At 38.2% G+C, this 22,603-nt stretch overlaps 1 protein-coding gene across 8 annotated transcripts in view; it reads left to right on the forward strand.

Moving 5' to 3' along the window:
- SPIDR (scaffold protein involved in DNA repair) overlaps window positions 1–22,603 on the forward strand; it is a 563,099-nt gene that overhangs the window by 208,809 nt on the left and 331,687 nt on the right. For all 8 annotated transcript variants that reach the window (XM_027596436.2, XM_027596446.2, XM_027596452.2 and 5 more), the window contains one exon: window positions 2,589–2,830. In XM_027596436.2, the coding sequence (XP_027452237.1) occupies window positions 2,589–2,830 (242 nt within the window). The remainder of the gene's footprint in view (window positions 1–2,588; window positions 2,831–22,603) is intronic.

A 22,603-nucleotide genomic window follows, 5' to 3' on the forward strand; every position in this document is an offset into this window, starting at 1 on the left:
TCAGAATGTGGTTTGGATGATCATTCCATCTGATTTTGTTAGCCCTTGTGGAAACTGCCAGTGATTCCCCCACTGCCTTGGAATAAAGCCAAATGCCCTGCTATGGTTTTCAAGGTCCTCATACAACCTCTCTTGGCTGCTGTTTGTAGATTTTCCTGCACGTGCTCTGTTCTCTCTGGCCTCATATTCATGTCCCTCCTATTCCTTTTCCCTTGAATGTACTTGCTCTTCTTTCTGTCTAATTAACTTACACTTAGCATTCAGCTTTAGGTGGCAGTTCTTCTTCCCTTCTCCCTGTGCCCCACCTGGATTTTTTTGTTCCTCTTACATGTTCCCCATGGAGCCTGAGCAATACTTCGGTTACAATACTTCTAACACATTGTTTTGTAACTATAGTAATCCCCCTTATCTGTGGTTTTACTTTCCATGGTTTGTTACCTGGGGTCAACCACAGTCTGGAAGCAGATCCTCCTTCTCACTTATCATCAGAAGGTCATTAGCCTAACACTACGTCATGTGCCTACATCATTTACCTCACTTCACCTCATCAAGTAGGCATTTTATCATCACAAGAAGAAGGATGAGTATATAGTATAATAAGAGTTTGAGAGAAAACCACATTCACATAAATTTTATTACACTATAATTCTATTTTATTACTAGTTATTGTTGTTAATCTCTTACTGTGCCTAATTTATATATTAAGTTTTATTACTGGTATGTATGTATATGAAAAAACAGTCTGTATAGGATGCAGTACTATCTGTAGTTTCAGGCATCTACTGAGGGTCTTGGAATGTATCCCCGCAGAGAAGGGAGTACTAATGCGTTTCATTCTGACCTCTCCATCCCCATGAAGTGCTGTGTCCCCTTCACTTCTGGATGTGAGTCTCCAGCATAGGCCAAATGTGGTTGGTTATTTGCTGACATTTTTCTAGGACAGTGGTTCATACTTAGGGGTGATTTTTGTCTCCCAGGGGACATTAGCAATGTCTCGAGACATTTTTGATAGTTATGACTGGTGCGATCATGCTGCTGTTATCTAGTGGGTAGGAGCTAGGTATGCTGCTAAACAACCCTACAGTGCACAAGAGACTTCCCACCACATGATCCAGCCCAAATGACAATTGTGCTGAGGTTGAGAAATCCTGCTTTAGGATGAAGTGTAAAACTTCAGGGCACTGAAAGAAAAGACTTTTCATAAGAAAAAGATGAATTGAATTTGGAGTTCTCAATGTATGCAAATTTTTAGTATCAAGCAAGTTAATTTCTAGTCTAAACTGCTTTGGTTCTTTTTGTGGCCTATTAATATTTATTCAGAATTTGTGCTGTGGGGAAAACATGTGAGTCTAGTGCTTAATAATGGGTTATCAGCTACCTGCAGTAATTTAAGCATACACCTGAGATTGTGAAAAGTATAGTGGAACTAAGCTATTTGAGAAGTTTCTTCATTTACTTTTTCTTACTTTAAATGTGCCTAGTAACAGGTGACTACCCAGGCAGTTTTTTGGAGATGTGGGAATGAGTGATGTCCTTTTTAAGCTCTTAAAAAGGATTTAACTGTAAAATCTCAGAAAAGGGCACAAAAAGTAAACTTTTTGTCTTACGATTAGATTAGCAAATGATGAAAACTCTAGTGCTACCCTGCACACTCACATACTAGTTCACACACACACTGGTTTAACCAACAGTAACACTCATACACTTGTATCCTCTCTTTAACCACATGTCTGCTACAGTGCCAGGGACATAGTCCATGTTGATTCATCAAAATAAGCAGGGCTCCTCATGAAGGACCCCATGCCTACCCTACAAATTGAGTGGGTACAGAAGATCCATTTCAACTAAATGTACTGTTTTCATTTAATAAATTTAAATTTTTGTAAATGTATTAAATTAGGGGTGCCTGGGTGGCTCAGTTGGTTAAGCGACTGCCTTCGGCTCAGGTCATGATCCTGGAGTCCCAGGATCGAGTCCCGCATCGGGCTCCCTGCTCAGCGAGGAGCCTGCTTCTCCCTCTAACCCTCCCCCTTCTCATGTACTCTCATTCTCGCTCTCTCAAATAAATAAATAAATCTTTAAAAACATATTAAATTAGAAGAGCTTCCTAATACACTGGAAAATTAGAATGTTGAAGGATAAATTGTTGCTGATGTTAGAACAAAATGGGACTGACCTGCAAAACCAAGTAATGGGAAAATAAGATACCTACCACATTTAAATATTTTAGTGTGTGTCTAAGTAAAAACAGAAGACATCACAGAAAAAGTTTTGATTCTTCTGTCCAGGATTCACTATATGATATGATCTCTGTTTTATAATCCACTTTTCAAAAACATTTTTGAATTAGAAATTTGAGTAGGAGAAAGTAAGAAACATTTTAGGAAATGTTAGGAAAAGAGGCAATGACTCGTATTCTTAAATAGGGACTGTTGATAGTAATTTCAAAATAAAAGTTTAACCTATAACTATTTACAAAGTTATTTCAATGAATATAACCAGAAGAAAATGGAATAAAGGCATATGTAAATATGGACTTGAATAAAGAGTTCTCCAAATTTAACTGCATTTCTTTTAATATTTTTCAGAGTTCTACAGAAATTTTGGAATATTCATCAGATAGTGAAAAGGAAGATGACTCAGAGAATGTCTTGTTCATTGATTCTGAATCCTCTCCCAAATACCACATGGATTTTGGATCTGATGATAGACAGATGGAGAGACTGATAAGGCCGAGGGTGAAATCTGCAGAGACCATTTTGTACACACCCCAAAAACAGACGTTTCCCAGGATTCCAGACAGATCAGCAAACAAGAAGAAGCTTCTAAGGTTAAATTACACCTTTTTTTTTAAATCCTTTTTTTCTTAAGTTGTTATCTTTCTTTAAAATCCAAATACCTGAAATGTTAATTTAAAAATACTTAAACTTGTTTACGTGGGGAAGAAAATTGACAGAATAGAATTGTAACTTTGATAAGCAATTATAGAAGTTCTACTTTCTGGAGATGATTTAGGGAACTGTTTATCCAAGTCAAGCATTCACTGTTTCAGTCATAACAGCTTACATGATTAATCCTTAGTGGGATTGGTTATTTGGGTTTATCAAATTTTATTGAGCATCAGTATTCCAGATACTTAGACAATTAAGACAAGACTAGATAAGACTATTCCTGTTTTTGAATAAGTTATATTATAAAAAGGGAAATAGAAATAAATATATTTGGTTTATTTTTACAAATATGGTTACGGAGATTGTCCAAGGGAACACTTGCAAATGCAAAGATGTATGAGAGAGCAAAGACACCCAGATAGGAAACTGGTTGGTATGTATATGAATAACCATAAGGGCCAGGCCATGGGGGGTCAAGCAGGACATGTGAAGGGGATAGGGGTATGCATTCCAAGAGCCGTGTCCCAACCCTGTGTAATACATGGTCTCTTTGTGTTTTAAATTAGAACAAAACAATGAAAAAATTTCAATGAAAATGAGAACTTGTGGGAAGCAGTGCCATAAAAGCAAACTTAATAGAGTCTCAAGGAAAAAGGAGTTTCAGTAGAAAGAGTAAATGTGGCAATGAAAAACACAGGTTTAGATCTGTTTAGGAAATGTTTACATCAAGAGGCAGGCAGGTACAGTGTATACTGAGAACTCAATGGCAATGTTAGTGAACTAGCAGGGGAGGAAGCCAGGAACCCATGACTCATGGAGTGTCCAAGACAAAGAGTAGAGACAGTGCTGTGATTCTTCTGCTAGGACTAGGATTTCAGGCAAGAAGTCAGATGTGGAGATTAGCTGCTAGTGGATTGAAAGGGATCTCGGGTCCAGAGAGTCACCAGAGGAAAGATGAGGCCTATTTAGAGAATAATGAGGAGGACCCAGCAGAGACAGAGTGGTTAGGGATAATTGCTCTATCAGTGTCCAGGGAAGGAAGTAGGGGAGGGGGATCAGGAGAGGAGAGGCCCATCTTAAGTGTAGGGGTGGAGGCACAAGCATAAAGATGTCACAGAGTCTGGTGGGATGGATGTAGCATGGTGGGTCAGTTCATGCCTATTCACCATATGTATATGTTAACATAAAATAACTCAGAAGGCCGTATGCCCAAAGCAGAGAAATTTAAAGCATCAAAAGAGAATGGTGGTGGTTTATATAGTTTCTGGAAAGAACAGGAAGGGAAGACAATTAGAGGGATTTGAATGTCCTTGTTGAAGTTGATGCCATGCAATTACAGAAAGCCATGTCCCCCACCCTAGTGAGGGCCTACTATGTGCTGGGCACCGTTGCATATCCTGGAGACATAGCAACTACAGCCCTGACTGTAGGGGAGTGTGATGAGGACCCAAGAAGTAAAGTAGAAGTAATGTCAAAAGAAGATAAACTTTATGGAAAGAAATCAGATAAAAATAGGGATCAAGACTGGCTAAGAGGTGTGGCAAAGGGTATTTCATAAATAAGCTGACATTGCCTAAGGTGAGGCAAGAGGGTGGTGCAGGGGATCAGATGGTTTTGTTTTATTTGGTTTTTCTTTTTGTTTGTTTGTTTGGTTGGTTGGTTTGGTTTTTCTTGGTGAGAAAATCATGAGGCCTTATTATTATTTTTTTTTTTTTTGAGGGAGGGAATTGTTAGCCTTTTACTTTATTGTAAATTGACCATATACATTCTTTTTACAGTTTATATATTGGGGTCTGAGTTTTTATTACTGTTTTGCTTCTATATTTTCAAACAAAAATTGGATTTTTTTTTTCCCACTACCTTTGCTGTTTGGCATTGAATTCTTTTATATGTGAACAGGTGTATTTGGCAAGAATGTATGAAGGGGGGCACCTGGGTGGCTCAGCCGGTTAAGCGGCTGCCTTCGGCTCAGGTCATGATCCCAGGGTCCTGGGATCAAGTCCCGCATCAGGCTCCCTGCTCAGCGGGGAGCCTGCTTCTCCCTCTCCCTCTGCCTGCCTCTCTTCCTACTTGTTCTCTTTCTCTATGTCAAATAAATAAGTAAAATCTTAAAAAAAAAAAAAGAATGTATGAAGGTTTCTATTTAGTGTGTTCAGTTCTATCAGTTGGTCATATTGTGTCACCCACCTACCCCATTAGTTTTTAAAAGTGGAAAGTTGGTCTGCATTTTTATTTATTTATTTTTTAATTTTCTTATTGTTATGTTAATCACCATATATTACATCATTAGTTTTTGATGTAGTGTTCCATGATTCATTGTTTATTCATAACACCCAGTGCTCCATGCAGAATGTGCCCTCTTTAATACCCATCACCAGGCTAACCCATCCCCCTACCCTCCTCCCCTCTAGAACCCTCAGTTTGTTTTTCAGAGTCCATCTGCATTTTTAGTAGTAATAATATCTTTTTACATTTACTGTGTTCTTTTTTCTTTCAGTCTTATGAAAATATAAATGATATACAGTATTGTTTAAGGTGTATAGTGTAATGACTTGATTTACATATATTCTGAAATGATGACCACTATAAGTTTAGTTAACATCACCTCATATAGATACCAAGAAAAAAATGTTTTTTTCCTTGTGATAAGCTCTTTTAGTATCTATTCTCTCAGCAGCTTTCAAATATACCATACAGCATTGTTAACCATAGTCCTCATGTTGTACATTACATGTCCAATGCTTATTTATCTTATAACTGGAAACTTGTACTCTTTGAGCACCTTCCTCCAGTTCTGCCCCCCACTGGCACCTGTGGTCACCACAAATCTGATCTTTTTTTCTATGAATTTGTGATGAGGTTTTTTTGTTTTTATTTTTGTTTTGTTTTTAGATTCCACAGATAAGTGAGATCATAAAGTATGTATCTTTCTCTGTCTTACTTATTTTACTTAGCATAATGCCCTCAAGGTCCACGCATGTTGTCACAGATGACAGGAGTTCCTTCTTTTTTGTGACTGAATAATAATCCAGGCAGTGTGTGTGTGTGTGTGTGTGTGTGTGTGTGTGTGTGTGTGTGTGTGTGTGTGTGTACACGTACCACATTTTCTATATTCATTCATCTGTCAATGGACTCTCAGATTACTTCCATTTTTGGCTATTGTAAATAATGCTGCAGTGAACATGGGGGTGCAGATAACCTCTTCAAAATAGTGATTCTTTTCCTTCAGATATATACCCAGCAGTGGAATTGCTGGATCATATAGTAGTTCTATTTTTAATTTTTTGAGGAACCTCTGTACTGTTTTCCATAGTAGCTGCACCAACTTACATTTCCACCAACGGTGCCCAAGAGTTTTTTTTCCTTCGTATCTTAACAAGAATTTGTTATCTCCTGCCTTTTTGATGATAATCATTCCAACAAGTGTGAGGTAATGTCTCATTGTGGTGATTTGCATTTTCCTAACGATTAGTGACGTTGAACACCTTTTCCTGTACCTGTTGGTCATTTAAATATCTTCTTTAGAAAAATGTCTATTCAGATTCTTTGCCAATTTTTTAAAATTGGGTTTTTTTGCTATTGAGTTGTATAAATTCTTTATATATTTTGTATATTAACTCCTTATCAGGTATGTGATTTGCAAATATTTTCTCTTATTCTGTAGTCTGCCTTTTGATTTTGTTTATTATTTCTTTTGCTGTGCAGAAGCTTTTTAGTTTGATGTAGTCCCACTTGTTCATTTTATTCCTTGTGGTTTAAGTGTCATCCAAAAAATTATTGCTAAGACCCATGTCAAGGAGCTTTTTTCCTATATTTTCTTCTAGGAGTTTTGTGGTTTTATGGATTAAGTTTTTAATCCACTTTGAGTTAATTTTTATGAGTAGTGTAAGAATAGGAGTCTAGTTTCATTCTTTTATATGTAAATATCCAGTTTTCCCAGCACCAGTTATTGAAGAGACTGTTTTTTCTCTATTGGGTATTCTTGGTCCCCTTATCAAATTTTAGTTGACTCTTTATACATGAGTTTATTTCTGGGCTTTAATTCTGTTCCTTTGGTCTATTTGTCTGTTTTTATGCCAATACTATACTGTTTTGATTGCTGTAGCTTTATCATATAGCTTGAAATCAGCATGTGTGATGTCTCCCACTTCGTTGTACTTTCTCAGGATTGCTTTGGCTATTTGGGGTTCCTGTGGTTCCATACACATTTTAGAAGTGCTTTTTCTATTTCTGTGAAAATGCCATTGGAATCTTGATAGGGATTGCATTGAATCTATAGATGGCTTTGGGTAGTTGGGGACATTTTAACAATATTAATTCTTTCAATCCATGGACATTGGATATCTTTCCATGTATTTGTGTTGTCTGCAGTTTTTTTCATCATGATTCTATATATAGAGAAGATCCTAAAGACTCCATTGAAAAACTGTTAGATCTAATCAATGAATTCAGGAAAGTTGCAGAATATGAAGTTAACATACAAAAATCGGTAGCAGATCTATATATATACTAGCAACAGATTAACAGAAAAATAAATTAAAAAGATGGTCTTATTTACAATAGCATCAAAAACAATAAAATAGGAATAAATTTAACCAAGGAGATGAAAGAGCTCTACCCTGAAAACTATAAGACAAAAATGAAAGAAATCATGAGGCTTTTGACCATGTTCATTTGTACATTATATATCTGAATAGGATATGGGTCTGAACCTCATTGACAGTGCTGGTGCTAGATGTAGGCTCCTATGTCCAGATGGTTTTAAAGCACAAGCAAGGTCAGTTTGCAGGAGATCAAATGCAGATTGAAAGGAATATCTGTCTATGAGGTCTGAGCCGGAGGCATTCTGCAGTGGTTGGGGCCCAGAGGAAGAAGCTGCTGTGGGGGGAATTGAATCTTCGAGAATGTGGTGTCCTGGAAGTCAGGTAAAGATGTGTCTTTGAGAAGGAAAAAGGGCAATTAACTGTGATGGATGCTGCTGGGTTGCACTGTGGAAGCCAAGGAATGTGGGGCTTTCTCATTGGTATGGCTGGGCTAAACCAGACTGCTGTGGGTTTAAGTGAGAATGGAAAAAGAGAAACTGAAGACAGCATGAATAGAAAATTCTTTGGTAGAATTTGCTTTAAGAGGTGTAGAGAACTGGTTGTTAACTAGAAGGAATGTGGAGATTGAGATTTTTTTTTTTTATGGGTGGGAATTACAGCACATGTTGTATATTCATGGGGAAGGTCCTCAGTAGGGGAAAGAAAGGATAACTATTGGTATGGTGTCTGATTTGGTGACAGGAGTGTGCAAATGGGGGGGTATGCTGGGTCAGGAGCATAGACATCCGTGAACAGTTGGGAGGGCAGAGCGTCCTCAGGTGCAGGTTGCTGGTAGCTATATATGGCAGTGGGAACTCAAGTTCTTTCTGATCACTTCCATTTTGACAGTGAAATGGAAAGTATCTTCATTAGCTTAGAGTGATGACAAGGAGATGGCATTGGAGGAATGAAGCTAGAGAATAGATGACATAGTCCTGTAGTGGGGGAGTCAATGGACAAGGAATGTATATTAGGATTGTCTGGCAAGATAAGGGAGATCAGTCAATATGGATTGAATTGTGGGGCTGCAAATGTGGAACAGGCAGAGCTTGAGATTGTCCAGTAATTGATTACAATGAAAGTAGTCAATAAAAGTTCCATGTAGTGATTGTAATATTGGACCATGAAATCTAGACCAGGTAAGGTCAGAAATAGTAACAGGCAGGGTGTGGAGTACAAAGAGATGGGGGATAGGACCAGCCTATTTTAGATTGGGAAGAGGTTGGTCAAACACGTTTAAAGTGCTGAAACTAGAGGTAATAAACTAGACAGGTAAGAATGATGGGTGCTCAGAATTGAATTAGTGGAGGGAAGCAGTTTGTAACTTCAAGATGTAGAGAATGAATGGGGCAGATGAATGGCTGAGGTGAGGTGGGGGAGGACTTCATGGAATGGGGAAGTTAAGGTATTAGAAGGCACTGAAATAAAAAAGAACAGTAGCCTAAAGCCCAAGGCTCCAAAGGATGGGTGGGACAGCCCTGAAGGTGCCTGCCTCTGTGTAGGGGTGGACTCTTCCTCTCTTTCTGTGCTTCACAATTGAAGTATAAGGGAACTGGAAGCCTTTGTGATGAGCAAGACTGTCTCTTCCTGGCCCTCCATGTTCATTGGGTAGAAAGGAGGGAAGGGAGGGCAGCTGCAGTTTAAGGTCATTGCCAGGTTGTCCTCAGGGGAGGAGTAAGATGAAAGGAACTTTAAAAGAAGTTGAGGACATAAGAGTTTTTGCTGATGATTGAAGCAACTCCAGCAATATGCAAATGATTGTTTTCTTGTGATTTCTAAATGATAACTAAATAACGGATGTCTGTTTTGTGGTCATTCCTTTAATGTTAATGTGTTTAAATATTAAAAATGAGTTTGATGTGATTAGGGTTGTCAGTCTCAGGCTTTCAAACTGGAAAACTCTTGACAATAGGAGCCAGTCTCAGGCTTTCAAACTGGAAAACTCTTGACAATAGGAGCCAGCTTTGCTAAACTGACTAGAAAAGCTTATGATTGCCCATGATGGCAGTTTGTTGACCTCCTTCTGAAGCAGGGAAAATGGTATCATTTTGATTCATAGGCTGCTTTGTAATGAAAGCACTAGAGCATCATGCATTTAGAGAGGAAAATCTCTTAGCTAGTTGTCTAATAATGATCAAAGAAAGTTTTGCATTAAATATTGGCTTTGTTGAAGTGAACTCTTATGAAAATGCTGAGAATACTGATGCCCTGATAATCCTCACAATAAAAGATAACCAACTTTTGTCATAGAAGGACAACAGAGTACCTGAGAAATAAACTGCTGCTAAGGAAAACAAAAAACAAAACACACACACACACACAAAAAGAGGTGTAAGTAATAGATTTTCCTTAACTAGAATGAATAGAACAGTGATTAAAAGAATTGTTGCCTTTTTTGTTTGGTTTGGTTTGTTTTTTTGAGCAGCTTGGCATTTATTTATTTATTTATTTATTTATGATTATTTATTTGAAAGAGAGAGACAAAACGAGAGAGGGAACACAAGTAGGGGGAGTGGGAGAAGCAGGCTTCCTGCAGAGTGGGGAGCCCGATGCAGGGCTCGATCCCAGGACCCTGGGATCATGACCTGAGCTGAAGGCAGACACTTAATGACTGAGCCACCCAGGCACCCCTGCTTTTATTTATTTATTTTTTAATTAACATATAATGTATTATTTGTTTCAGGGGTACAGGTCTGTGATTCATCAGTCTTACACAATTCACAGCGCTCACCATAGCACATACCCTCCCCAGTGTCCATCACCCAACCACCCCATTCCTCCCACTCCCCTCCACTCCAACAATCCTCAGTTTGTTTCCTGAGATTAAGAGGCTCTATGGTTTGTCTCCCTCTCTGGTTTCTTCTTGTTTCATTTATCCCTCCCTTCCCCTATGATCCTCTGTCCAGTTTCTCAAATTCCTCATATCAGTGAGATCATATGGTACTTGTCTTTCTCTGATTATTTCACTTAGCATAATACCCTCTAGTTCCATCCATGTCATTGCAAATGGCAAGATTTCATTTTTTTTGATGGCTGCATAATATTCCAGAGGGTGTGTGTGTGTGTGTGTGTGTGTGTGTGTGTGTGTGTGTGTGTATGTGTGTGTGTAAGTATACCATATCTTCTTTATCCATTCATCTGTTGATGGACATCTAGGCTCTTTCCATAATTTGGCTATTGTGGACATTGCTGCTATAAACATTGGGGTTCACATACCTCTTTGGATCACTACATTTGTATATTTGGGGTAAATACCCAGTAGTGCAATTGCTGGGTCATAGGGTAGCTCTATTTTCAACTTTTTGAGGAACCTCCATACTGTTTTCCAGAGTGGCTGCACCAACAATGTAAGAGGGTTCTCCTTTCCCTGCATCCTTGCCCATATCTGTCATTTCCTGACTTGCTAATTTTAGCCATTCTGACTGGTGTGAGGTGGTATCTCATTGTGCTTTTGATTTGTATTTTCATGTGTCTGTTGGCCATTTGGATGTCTTCTTTGCAGAAATGTCTGTTCATGTTTTCTGCCCATTTCTTGAGTGGATTATTTATTCTCTGGGTGTTGAGTTTGATAAGTTCTTTACAGATTTTGGATACTAGCCCTTTATCTGATATGTCATTTGCAAATATCTTCTCCCATTCTCTCGGTTGTCTTTTGGTTTTGTTGACTGTTTCCTTTGCTGTGCAAAAGCTTTTTATCTTGTTGAAGTCCCAATAGTTCATTTTTGCCCTTGCTTCCCTCACCTTTGGTGATGTTTCTAGGAAGAAGTTGCTGTGGCTGAGGTGGAAGAGGTTGCTGCTTGTGTTCTCCTCAAGGATTTTGATGGATTCCTGTCTCACATTTTGGTCATGAGTATTCTGTAGTTTTCTGAGTACAGAACATTTCTAATAATTGTTTTTCTTATGGTATCACTTATCTCTCAGATTCTCCCCTTGTGATCCAGTAGTTGTTTATCTTTTTTTCTCAGCTTCTTTATTCTCTATCATTTGGTCTTCTATGTCACTAATTCTCTCTTCTGCCTCATTTATCCTAGCAGTTAGAGCCTCCATTTTTTATTTCAACATGGTTAGACTTTTAGTTCTTTTATTTCTCCAGAAAAGGATTCTCTAGTATCTTCTGTGCTTTTTCAAGCCCAGCTAGTATCTTTATAATTGTCATTCTGAACTCTAGTTCCGACATCTTACTAATGTCCATATTGATTAGGTCCTTGGCAGTCAGTACTGCCTCTTGTTCTTTTTTTTGAGGTTAGTTTTTCCGTCCTGTCATTTTGTCCAGAGAAGAATAGGTGAATGAGAGAACAAAATGCTAAAAGGGTAACAATGACCTCAGAAAAATATACACTAAACAAATCAGAAGAGACCTGAAACTGGGGGGAAAAAGAAAAGAAAAAAAAGAAAAGAATGTGATCAGGCTGGTGAATAGAACAGAGCCACACACTAGATTTTGGGTGTATTTTGGTCTCTTAGAAGAAATTGCCTCCCAAAATTTTAAAGAAAGAAAAACATATATATACACACACACACAAAGGGTAAATATGATGAAGGGATGGAATATGATGATAAAGATGAAAATTAAAAAAGATTTTATTTTGTCTATTTTTTTAAGATTTTATTTATTTATTTGAGAGAGAGAGAGAGAGCATGAGAGGGGAGAGTGTCAGAGGGAGTAGCAGACTCCCTGCTTAGCAGGGAGCCCGATGTGGGACTTGATCCCAGGACTCTGGGATCATGACCTGAGTCAAAGGCAGTTGCTTAACCAACTGAGCCACCCAGGAGCCCAAAAAAGATTTTAAAAAGGGAATTGATAGGATAAGTTGGTTGAAAAAAATGAAAAAAAGAAAATGTGATCAGGCGGGAGACTAGGACAAAGTCATACACTAGATTTAGGATATATTTTGGTCTGTTAAAAGAAACCATATCCCAATGTTTTAAAGAAAGAACTTATATGTATACAAAAAATAAGGTTAAATACAATGAAGGGATAGAATGACTGTAAAAATGAAAATTAAAAAAGATTTTAAAAAAGGAAATTGATACGATGTTGGCTGAAAAAGGAAAGAAGAAAAATTCAACTAAAAAAATAGAAAAAGAAAAAAATAAAGAAAAAAAAATTTTTTTAAAGATTTTATTTATTTATTTGAGAGAGAGAGAATGAGAGATAGAGAGCATGAGAGGGAAGAGGGTCAGAGGGAGAAGCAGACTCCCTCCTGAGCAGGGAGCCCGATGTGGGACTCGATCCCAGGACTCCAGGATCATGACCTGAGCCGAAGGCAGTCGCTTAACCAACTGAGCCACCCAGGCGCCCAAAAATAAAGAAAATTTTAAAAATTAACTTTGAAAGACTAAAGAATTAGGGGGGAAAAAGTCATGAATTCTATGTGCTGTATTCCGCCAGCGCTGGGGTTTTGCTGTTCTCATTAATCGGTAATCTTGGTCTTGGCTGGATGTTCTTTGCTGATCTTCTGGGGGAGGGGCCTGTTGCAGTGATTCTCAAATGTCTTTGCCTGAGGCGGAATTACACCACCCTTGCCAGGGGCCAGGCTGAGTAATCTGCTCGGGTTTGCTCTCAGTAGCTTTTGTTCCCTGAGAGCTTTCCTTACAGCTTTGGAGGAGGAGAGTAAAAATGGTGGCCTCCCAATCTCTGGTCCCGGAGGAGCCAAGAGCTCAGGGCGCCACTCCTCAGTGAGCCCTCAGAGAACAGCTGTCCATCACTCCTGTCTCCCTGCTCTCTGGCCGTACTCCATGCTCACCCTGTCTATGACCGAGCATTTCTCTCTCTGGCATATGACCCCGTTTGGAGTCTCCAATTCCAGCAGACTCCTGCAGTGTGCTCCCGTGCCTCTTGTGGGGAAGCAGGGGGATATGTCCCCGGATCTGCTGCTTGTTGGGTCCCTGCTCAAAGAGTAGTGACTCAACTGTGCCGTGGATCACGGTTTATGGCAACCCGGAGCTGAGAGCCCACTCCTTGGCTCCATCTTTGCAGCTGGCTTTCCCACTCCCATACTTGGGAGCTCTGCCACACTCAGGCACCCCAATCTTTCTGTGACCCTGAGGATCCTGAGACCACACTGTCCCAGCAAGGGTTCCACTGCCCGCTTAGCCACTGGAGCAACATCCCTCAACAGAGCAGACTTCTTAAATTTGCAGTTTTGTGCTCCACTGCTCCATCATTTGTTGGTAGCCTGCTGATGGAGGCTCTCCCCCTCCATCTATCTTCCCGTATATCGCCTCGGATTCACTTCTCTGCACATCCTACCTTCCAGAAAGTGGTCGCTTTTCTGTTCACAGAATTGCTGCTATTCTTTTTTTTTTTTTAAGATTTTATTTATTTATTTATTTGACAGAGAGAGAGAGAGAGAGAGCGAGAGAGAGCGAGAGAGGGAACACAAGCGGTGTCGGGGGTAGGGAGCTGGAGAGGGAGAAGCAGGCTCCCCACTGAGCAGGGAGCCTGATGCGGGGCTCCATCCTAGGATGCTGGGATTATGACCCCAGCCGAGGGCAGATGCTTAACCAACTGAGCCACCCAGGTGCCCCAAATTGCTGCTATTCTTTTCTTCAATATTCTGTTGAGTTTGTAGGTGTTCTGAATGGTTTGATAACTATCTAGCTGAATTCCTGTGACCAGGCGGAATTTAGGTCTTGGGAGCTAAAGACTCTGCCATCTTGGTCCTCCTCTTGTTTTGTTTTTAACTTGATAATTGCTCACTAGTAAGGATCAAGTTAAGTAGTTATTGGCATTTCAATGTTGGAAGACATTGGCCTTTTCCCTTGGCTTTGCCCCATAGAGAAATATTATTCAATCTCTTTGGGCTTTCTTTTTGTTGTTGTTTTTTAATTTTTATCTTTTTGGTTCATGGATTCATTGTGTTTAAGTCATAACTAATAAAAGTCAATGCAAAATTGGTCTTATATTTAAGTATGTTTTCAATAATAAAGCCATATTTCTCCATTCTTATCATCAGGTTATTTTTCACAATGTCTATTATATCTAACAGAAAGCAAAACTTGAAAATACTATACTACATGTATTTAAATTATTTTTTTCTTTACTTATATAGCATATTAAAAATATTTCAGTGAGCTTTTTTTCTGGAAATGTTGGAAGAGTTTTGAATCTTTATTCTTTTTCACTTCATATTGTTTTTGAAAAAATGTTTAGCACTGTTGAATTGATGCCAGGAACCTTTTCAGGTAGGTTACCAATCAACTTTTTTATATAAAAGTTAATTAGAATATCTTAACTTGCTTAGTGAATTTTTTTTCTCCGTTGGTGTGTTGAATTTTATCTCTAAATAACTTTGGTGACTGTATTGAAAATAGTCAATTTGGAGGCTCTGATCCAAGATGGCAATATAAGAACCTCTTGAATTCACCTTCCTCATGAAGACACCAAATCTATAGCTACACATGAAGCAGTTCCTCTTGTAAAAAATCCAGAAACTGAGGGACTCTTATACATTGGATGAGTTAGAAAGTACCCACATTGAAAGGGGTAGGAAAGGGTAAGACACACTCTAGCCATAAATCCTACCCCTAGCATAGTGACATACACTAGGTAGGGAACTCATAACTCCCTAGTTTTCCATGAGAAACAAAGAGTTTGAACCCAGCGTCTAGCACCCCAACTTTTAAGACTTTCACTGGAGAGATGAACCCCCAAAATACCTAGTTCTGAAACAGGGCTTGTGTCCACAAGACCCATAAGACTATAGCAAACTATTTTTCACCTGGCTTGGACCTGTTGTGGTTTTCCCTCCAGGGCTCAGCACAGAGGGAGTATATAACACCCATCTTCTAGTCTTTTCCTGAAAGCTGCCTATTTGTGTACTTTAAAAGCTGCTGCTGCCTGAGGATCAGGCTTCTAATTTAGCACACACGTAGGTACTGACTGTCATCCTCCCTAGAGATCAGGGAGGTCAGCAGATGACATCTCCGTGCCCCCTGTAGATCTTCAGTGTCTCCCAGAGGGTACATCTCTTGATCTCCTGGCTCTGATGACTAGGGGGACTTGTAGTTTGTGGGTCCCATGGGTCTGTAGCAAACAAGGAAGCAGTTCTTACCTGGCTATCCCTTGAGGACTCAGAGCAGAGATGAGCAGAGGAAAATGCTGAGCTCCTAGTCTTACCCTGAAAGAAGTCTGCTTGCATACTTTAAAAGCTGCTGACTAAGGGTTCAGCTTTCAGTCAGCTTATATCTAGTGCTGACTGAGATCCTACCCTTTGGCACACTGACAGGTATTGGCACCCACAACTACTGGGAGCTACTAAGAAAAAAAAGGCAGTTTTGACTTCCACAAAGAGATAACTAAGAGCTCAAGGCAGGCTGAACAATAAGGTCCATCTCCTACACAAGACCACTTTATAAAGACTGGAAGAGTGGCTGTTTTACCTAATACATAGAAACCAAAACAGAGAATCAAGGATAATGAAGAAACAGGAACATGTTCCAAAAAAAGAACAAGGAAAAACTCCAGAAACAGACCTTAATGAAATGGAGATAAGTGATTTGTCTGACAAAGAGTGCAAAATAATAGTCATAAAGATGTTTAGCATGGTCAGGAGAATAATGCATGAACAAAGTGAGAATTTTAGGAGATAGAAATAAAAGAATGTACCAAACAGAAACCACAGACCTGAAAAGAATACAGTAACTACAGAAAAATTCAAAAGACTAGATCAGCTGGAAGAAAAGATCAGTGAACTCAAAGATTGGGCAGTGGAATTCATCCAAACACAGGAACAAAAAGAGAAAAAAAAAATGGAAAAGACTGGAGATACCTTAAGGGACTTAAAGGATACCATCAAGTGGATGAATATTTGCAATATAGTTGTCCCAGAAAAAGAGAGACAGAAAGGAGCAGAAAGCTTATTAAAGAAATAATGGCTAGAAATTTCCCTAATCTGGGGAAAGAAATGGGCATCTAGTTCCAAGAAGTCCACAGAGTTATAAATAAGATGAATAGAGACCCACACCAAGAAACATAATTAAATTATGAAAAGTTAAAGGAGAGAATTTTTATTTTATTTTTTTTAAAGATTTTATTTATTAGAGCACAGGCAGAGGGAACAGCAGGCAGAGGGAGAAGCAGGCCCCCTGCTGAGCAAGGAGCCAAATGTGGGACTTGATTCCAGGACCTTGGGATCATGACCTGAGCCAAAGGCAGACGCTTAACCAGCTGAGCTATCCAGGGATCCCAAGAAGAGAATTTTTAAAGCAGGAAGAGAAAATTTACCTTGTTATGTATAAGGTAACCCCCATGGATTTTTAGTCAGTGGATTTTTTAGCAGAAACTTGGCAGGCAGGTAGGGAGTGGCGTGATATATTCAATGTGCTAAAAGAAAAAAAGCTGCCAACCAAAAATACACTACCCAGCAAAGTTGTCCTTCTGAACTGAAAGAGAAGTTAAGAGTTTTACACAACTGCAAAAGCTAAAGGAGTTCATCAACACTAGTCTAGTGTTGCAAGAAATGTTAAAGGGAACTTGTTCAAGCTGAAACAAAAGGACACTAATGAGTAACAGGAAAACATGAAAGTATAATCTCATCGGTAAATGTAAATATGTAGTTAATTTCAGAATATTCTAACGATGTAATGGTGGTGGGTAAATCACTTATAGTATGAAGATTAAAAAGCGAAAGTATTAAAAAAATCTATACAAAAAATTTGTTAGTTGATAAACAAGATAAAAAGATGTAACTTGTGACATCAAAAACATTGTAACAGGAGAATAAATATATAGAGCTCTAGTCTGCATTTGAATTTAAGTTGTTATAGGTTAAAATAGACTGTTATAAATATAAGATGTCTTAAATCTCATAGTAAATGTGAAGTAAAAACTTGTAATAGGCAGTGCCTGGGTGGCTCAGTTGGTTAAGTGTCTGCCTTCAGCTCGGGTCATGACTTCAGGGTCCTAGGATCAAGCCCCACATTGGGGTCTCTGCTCAGCGTGGAGTCTACTTCTCCTTCTCACCCTCCCTCTGTGCTCTCTCTCTCTCTAATAAATAAAATCTTATTAAAAAAACTGTAATAGATAAAGGGAAAGGAATCAATACAGACTATTATAGGAAGTCATCAAATTAATATGGAAGAGACAAAGGAAGAAAGGGACAAATGTATTACAAAAAGGCAAAAAACAAGAAAATGGCAATAGTAAGTCCTTATCTTTCAGCAATTACTTATAAATATAAAGGGATTAAATTCTCCAATCAAAGGACATAGAGTGGCTGAATGATTAAAAGAATAAGACCCAACTATATCCTGCCTTAAGAAACTCATTCATTCCTTAAAGAAGCACATAGACTGAAAATGAAAACAGAAAACCATATTGTGTGAAAATTGGAACCCAAAGGGTTTGCTATAGTTACATCAGACAGAACAGACTTTGAGCCACAAACTCTAATAAAAACATGATCATTATGTAATCACAAGGGTATCAATTCATCAAGAGGATAGAACAATTGTAAACGCTTATGTACCTAACATTGGAGCACCTAAATATATGAAGCAGATTTAACAGGTATGAAAGAAGGCGGAAATACAATAATATTAGGGAACTACAGCACCCGACTTTCAACAATAGGTAGATCATCCAGATAAAATCTTTGACTTAGAGACATTACATCATATGGACTTAACAGACATTTATAGGACATTACATCTAAGAACAGCAAAGTACACATTCTTCTCAAGAGCACCTGGAACATTTTTCAGGCTAGATCAAAGTCTTAACAGCATAAGAAGATTGAAATCGTATCAGCCATCTTTTCTGACCACAATGGTTTGAAACTAGAAATCAGTTATAGGAAGAAAACTGGAAATTCACAAATACATGGAGATTAAAAAACATACTCCTGAACAACCAGCGGGTCAAAGAAATCACAAGAGAAATTTAAAAAATCTCAATTCCAAAGAAATGGAAATACAATATACCAGAACTAACTGGATGCAACAAAAGCAGTTTTAAGAGGGAAGTTCATAGAGATAAATGCCTATAGTAATGGGAGAAGATATTTGCAAATGACATATCAGATAAAGGGCTAGTATCCAAGATCCATAAAGAACTTCTCAAACTCAAAACCCCCAAAACAAATTATCCAGTCAGGAAATGGTCAGAAGACATGAACAGACATTTTTCCAAAGAAGACATACAAATGACCAACAGACACATGAGAAAATGCTCCACATCACTCAGCAGCAGGGAAATACAAATCAAAACCACAATGAAATACCACCTTACACCAGTCAGAATGGCTAAAATTAACAAGACAGGAAACAACAAATGTTGGCGAGGAGGTAGAGAAAGAGGAACCCTCTTACACTATTGGTGGGAATGCAAACTGTTGCAGTCACTCGGGAAAACAGTATGGAGGTTTCTCACGAAATTAAAAATAGAGCTACCCTATGACCCAGCAATTTCCCTACTGGGTATTTACCCCAAAGATAGAAATGTAGTGATCCAAAGGGGCACCTGCACCCCAGTGTTCATAGCAACAATGTTCACAATAGCCAAACTGTGGAAAGAGCCAAGATGTCCATTGACAGATGAATGGATAAAGAGAAGATGTGGTATACATGTACAATGGAATATTACTCAGCCATCAGAATGAATGCTTATCATTTACATCGACATGGATGGAAGTGGAGGGTATAATGCTGAGCAAAATAAGTCAATCAGAGAAAGATAATTATCATATGGTTTTACTCATATGTAGAATATAAGAAACAGCACAGAGGTAATAGAGGAAGGGGGGGAATGGGAAGTCATCAGAGAGGGAGACAAACCATGAGAGACTCTTAACTATAGGAAACAAACTGAGGGTTGCTGGAAGGGAGGGTTGCTGGAGGGGATGGGGTAATTGGGTGGTGGGTATTAAGGAGGGCACGTGATGTGATGAGCACTAAGTGTTATACACAACTGATGAATTATTGAACACTACATCTGAAACTAATGATGTACTTTAAGTTGGCTAACTGAATTTAAATTAAAAAAAATTTTTAAATGCCTTTAGTAAGAGAAAAAAAAGACCTGAAGTAAACAATGTAACTTTATACCTCAAAGAATCATAAAAAGAAAAACAAATTAAGCCCAAAGTTAGTAGAAGGAAGGAAATAATCAAAATCATGGTGGAAGTGTATGATATAGAGACTAAAATCACACTAGAAACTATCAATGCAACTAAGAGATGATTTTTGGAAAAGATTGAAAAATAGAGAAATCTTTATCTAGACATACCAAGAAATGAAAAAAGACTCAAATGAATAAAATTAGATACGCAGGAGGAGGCATTACAACTGATACCACAGAAGTACAAAGGGTCATGAGAAACTACTGTGAACAATTATACACTGACAAATTGGACAACCTAAGAGAAATAGATAAATCCCAGAAACATACAGCCTACCAAGACTGAAGCAGGAAGAAATAGAAAATCTGAACAGATCAATTACTTGTAAGGATATTGAATCAGTAATCAAAAACCTCCCAACAAAGAAAAGTTCAGAAACAAATGCCTTCACTGGCAAATTCTACCTAATCCTTCTCAAAGTCTTTTAAAAAATAAAAGAGGAGGGAATGTTTCCAAAGTCATTTTACGAAGCCAGCATTATGCTGATACTAACATCAGAGAAAGACACCATAAGAAAATTACAGACTGATATCTCTGTTCAACATCGACACAAAAATCCCCAACAAAGTTTTAGTAAACCAAATTGAAAAAAGGTTCATACACCATGATCAATTGGGATTGATTCCAAGGATGCAAGGATGGTTCAACATACACAAATCAATCAACATGATATATATACCACATTAACAAAATGAAGGAGAAAAATCATATGAGTATCTCAATAGATGCAGAAAATGCTTTTGACAAATGTCAACATCAATTCATAAGAAAAAATGCCAATGATTTGAGTATAGAAAGTACCTCAACATAAAAAGGCGCATATAATAAGCCTACAACTAACGTGATACTCCTAAGATGAGGAACAAGACAATGATGCCCACTCTTGTCACTTTTATTCAACAGATTACTAGAAGTCCTAGCCAAAGCAGTTAGGCAAGAAAAAGAAATAAAAGGCATTTAAGTTGCGGAGGAAAAAATAAAACTGTCTCTATTTACAGATGACATGATATTATATGTAGAAAACCCTAAAGACTCCAGCAATAAACTGTTAGAACTAGTAAATGAATTCAGTGGTTTCAGGATACAAAATCAATACACAGAAATCAGTTGTATTTCTATACACTATCCAAGAGAGAAATCAAGAAAATAATCCCATTTATAATTGCATCAAAATATTAAAATACCTAGGAAGAGGGGCACCCACGTGGCTCAGTTGGTGAAGCATCTGACAAGCTCAGGTCATGATCTCAAGGTCCTGGGATTGAACCTTGGGTCAGGCTCACTGCTCAGCAGGGAGTTGGCTTCTCCTTCCCCTTCTCCCTCTGCCCCTCCCCTTGCTCATATATATAGGAAGAAATTTCACTCAAGAGGTAAAAGTACTGTACACTCAAAAGTATAAGACACTGATGAAAGAAATGAAGGAAGTAAAAAATAAATGTGTTCATAGATTGGGAGAATTAATATTGTTAGTATGTTAATACTGCCGAAAGCAATCTACAGGTTCGGTGCCACCCCTATCAACATTCCAATTGCATTTTTCACAGGAATAGAACAATCTTAAAATTTGCATGGGTCCACAAAAGACTTTAAAGAGCCAAAACCATCTGGAAAAAGAAGAACAAAGCTGGAGGCATCACATTTCCTTATTTCAATCTATATCACAAAGCAGTAGCAATCAAAACAGTATGGTACCGGTATAAAAATAGACATATATTTCAATGGAACGTAATGGAAAGCCTAGAAATAAACCCATGCATATATAGTCAATTTCTTTGTGACAAAGGAGCCAAGAATATACAATGGGGAAAGGACAGTCTCTTCAATAAATGGTGTTGGGAAAACTGGACAGCCACATGAAAAGAATGAAACTAGACTATGATCTTATACAATACACAAAAATGGACTCAAAATGTATTAAAGATTTGAATTTAAGACCCAAAACCATAAAACTCTTAGATCACGACTTGGGGGTAAGTTCCTTGACATAGATCTTGGCAATGATTTTTTGGATTTGATGCCAAAAGCAAAAGAAATCAAAGCAAAAATAAACAAGTGGGACTACACCAAACTGAAAAGCTTCTACACCAAAAAAGAAAACCATTAACACAATGAAAAAGGCATTCTTCTGAAAGGGAGGAAATATTTGCAAATTATACATCTATTAAAAGATTGATATCCAAAATCCATAATGAACACCTACAACTCGGCAAAGAAAACAAACAATCCAATTTTAAAAGGGCAGAGTAACTGAATAGATACTTATCCAAAGAAGACATACAAATGGCCAATAGGTACATGAGAAAGGTGCTCTACATGACTAATCATCAGGGTAATGTAAGACAAAACTCAGAGATCTCAGTCATACCTGTTAGAATGGTTATCATCAAAAGACAAGAGATGTGGGAGCCTGGGTGTCTCAGTCTGTTGAGCAACTGACTCTTGATTTCAGTTCAGGTCATGATCTCAGGGTCATGAGATCAAGCCCTGTCTTGGGCTCTGTGCTCATTGGGAGTCTGCTCTTCTCCCTCTGTCCCTCCCACTGCTTGTGTGCATGTGCACACACACACTCTCTCTCTCTGTAAAATAAATAAATAAATCTTTAGGGGAAAAAAAAGAAAATAATAAGTACTGGTGGGGATGTGAAGATAAGAGAAACCATGTGCACTGTTGGTGGGAATGTAAATTGGTACAGCCACTATGTAAAATGGTATGACAATTTCTTAAGAAAAAAATTAAATATAGAACTATCTTACAATCCACCAGTTCACTGTTCAGTAGTAAATCCATAAGAAATGAAAACAGGATATCAAAGAGATATTTGCACTTCCATGATTATCATAGCATTATTCAGAATAGTTAATATGTGGAAACAACCTAATCTCAGCCAGTGGATAAATGGGTAAGAAGATGTGATGTGCACGCGTGCGCACACACACACACACACGAATATTATACAGTCATGAGAAAGCTGGGAGTCCTGCCGTTTGTGACAACATAGGTGGACCTT

The sequence above is a fragment of the Zalophus californianus genome, chromosome 4, assembly GCF_009762305.2.
Source record: "Zalophus californianus isolate mZalCal1 chromosome 4, mZalCal1.pri.v2, whole genome shotgun sequence".
In the NCBI taxonomy this organism is placed as follows: Eukaryota; Metazoa; Chordata; class Mammalia; order Carnivora; family Otariidae; genus Zalophus; species Zalophus californianus.